This window comes from Oratosquilla oratoria, chromosome 17 (genome assembly GCF_046742065.1).
Source record: "Oratosquilla oratoria isolate Oo_2021 chromosome 17, ASM4674206v1, whole genome shotgun sequence".
NCBI lineage: Eukaryota > Metazoa > Arthropoda > Malacostraca > Stomatopoda > Squillidae > Oratosquilla > Oratosquilla oratoria.
The window spans coordinates 28816981-28819480 of NC_134793.1; the positions used below are offsets into that span (position 1 = coordinate 28816981).

Sequence of the window (2500 nt, forward strand, 5' to 3'; positions counted from 1 at the left end):
CACACACACACACACACACACACACACGTACCATCATTCGTAACTGAATCTTCTCTGTTGCCATGGTGTTGACGGTGCTTTCGTTGACACTCTGATGTCATTCCTCCGCTCCGGATTTAACGATTGATGGATTTATCACCCCGTCAATCAAACTGTGGCTTCCTCCTCCTCCTCGTTTCCTCCTCCTCCTCCTCTTCCTCCTCCTCCTCTCACCTTCCCTTCCCCTCATCTTTTTAACTTTCTCAACCCCACTACCCTTCTCCCTCCCTTTCCCTCATTTTTGACGTATTTCACCTACCTACTGACCCTTCCCTTCCCTTCCCCTTCTTCTCCCCTTTCCCTTCTCCTCTCCTTCTGTTCCCTCCTCCTCCACTCCTTTTCCCTCCCGTCCCTTCCATTCCCTTCCCCCCTCCCCCCACTGCTTTCCACCCTCGTACTCTTCCCCCTTCCTCCACCACATCCCCAAACCTAACCACAACCACCCTGACCCCCCACGTTCCACCCAACACCACCCATCCTCCCACACACTCTACCCGCTGTACCCGTCGCCCTCGATGCCTGCAGTCTGACTACGAGAACGTCGAGTTCCACCGGGGGCTGAGCAGCAGCAGCGGTGCCAGCAGCAGCACAAGGAGGAGCGAGTGTTCCGGCGTTGGGGTCGGAAGTCTTCCTGGGCCCCGAAGCGGCCGCCACAGCGACTCCTCAGACTCGGACTACGATGCGGTGGCGATCCCGAGCGTCCAGCACAACGCTCACGACAACAAGGTGCGTAGCTCTTGCCGTCTCCTTCCCGGGGTTTAGGTGGGGTCCCTCTCGTGCTGTAGTTAGGTCGTGGTGGTGCATCTTGACAATCTTGGGAGTCCTCTCGGGAGACAGTCGATTTTTTTTTTTTTTTTTTGCGTGTGCATGCGTGAGAGAAAGAGAGGGGTAGTGTGTGTGTGTGTGTGTGTGTGTGTGTGTGTGAGTGTGTGTGTGCGTGTGAGATAGAAAAAAGAGGGGGCATGTGTGTATGAGAGACAAAGAGGGAGAGACGGAGGAAGTTTGTGCATGTGAGAGCAAAAGAGAGAGACAGGAGAGCGGGAGCAAGAGAGGGGGATGTATGTATGTACGTGTGGAGAGAGGGGGTGAAAGGAAAGTATGTGTGTGTGTGTGTGTGTGTGAGAGAGAGAGAGAGAGAGAGAGGAGAAGGTGGGGGAAGGGTGTGTACATGTGTGAGGGAGAGTGGGGTGGGAGAAGGAAAGTATGTGTGTGCGTGCGCGCGCATGAAAGAGAGAGAGGGAGAGTGTGAATGCGTGCGTGAGAGAGAGAGAGAGAGAGTGTGTAGGGAAGGATGTGTCTGTGAGAAAAGGAGAGGGAAATGTGTGTGTGTATGAGAGAGAGAGAGAGAGTGCGTGAGAAAGATAGAGAGAAGATGGGGGAAAGTGTGTGTGTGTGAGAGAGAGAGAGAAGGAGAAAGTATGTGTGTGCATGAGAGAGAGAGAGAGAGAGGGTGCGTGAGAGATTGAGAGATAAGAGAGAGCGGGTGGAAAGAGTGTGTGTGTGTGTGTGTGTGTTTGAGAGAGAGAGAAAGAGGGGAAGTATGTGCGTGTCTGTATGTATGTATGTGTGTGAGAGAGAGAGAGAGAAACATCACAGAGCAACAACTAAAATGATTCCTAGTCTATCTGAAAAAATAGTCGAAGAAAGAATGTTGAAACTGGATCTGCCAACATCAGAGGAAGAAAAGAAAGAAAGAGACAGGCGAGATGGCCGAGATGAAAGAAGTGTTCAGAACTATGAAAAAAAGTGGACATAATCGACAAAAAAGACCTCTTGTTGTGGGATCAAAAATAAAAAAGTAGAAAACAAGAAAAAATCCAAAAAGACTTAATGTGTTTGAAGGATATTAAGAAACTTTTTTTTTTCACACGGATGCGTGGGGTCGTGAAATAACATGCAAGAAGAAGAAGTACAGACAGATAACATCAGCGAATATGAACTTAGATGTAACTTGTCGAAGCTCAAACAAGAGACCCACGAGCATAACAGCCTGCATGTGTACTAAATTAAATAAATGTAATTAGATTAATATGTAAACACACACGCACATATAAACACACGCGCAACACACGCACGACTCGACGGCGCAGTGGCAGCGTTTCCAACCGCCATTACGGTGGTCCGGGTTCGAATCCCGCCCAGGGCTGAAATTATTTCAGTATCGCTGCTATGCGAGTCGTTACTCCAACTCTCGTGGGCAGGGAGTTAGGGGTGTATGTGCGTGTAAGGTCACAGTATTTCTTATAGATCGGCCTATTTGGGGAAGGAAATAGCTGTCGATCACGACCCCAACACGTGATCCAATACCATGGTGAATCATTCACACGACTCGGTGGTGTGGTGGTACAGTACTCGACCCCTCATTCTAGTTCGAGTCCCTCCCAGGGCTGAAAAATTCAGCCCCGTATCGGGTGTATGTGTATGTGTGTGTATAAGGTGACAAAGTAATACAAAGATCGAG

General features: G+C 49.7%; 1 protein-coding gene across 6 annotated transcripts in view; it reads left to right on the forward strand.

Annotated features, from left to right (window-relative positions):
• LOC143034565 (uncharacterized) overlaps positions 1–2500 on the forward strand; it is a 328538-nt gene that overhangs the window by 166841 nt on the left and 159197 nt on the right. For all 6 annotated transcript variants that reach the window (XM_076200807.1, XM_076200808.1, XM_076200803.1 and 3 more), the window contains one exon: positions 565–765. In XM_076200807.1, coding sequence (XP_076056922.1) covers positions 565–765 — 201 coding nt within the window. The remainder of the gene's footprint in view (positions 1–564; positions 766–2500) is intronic.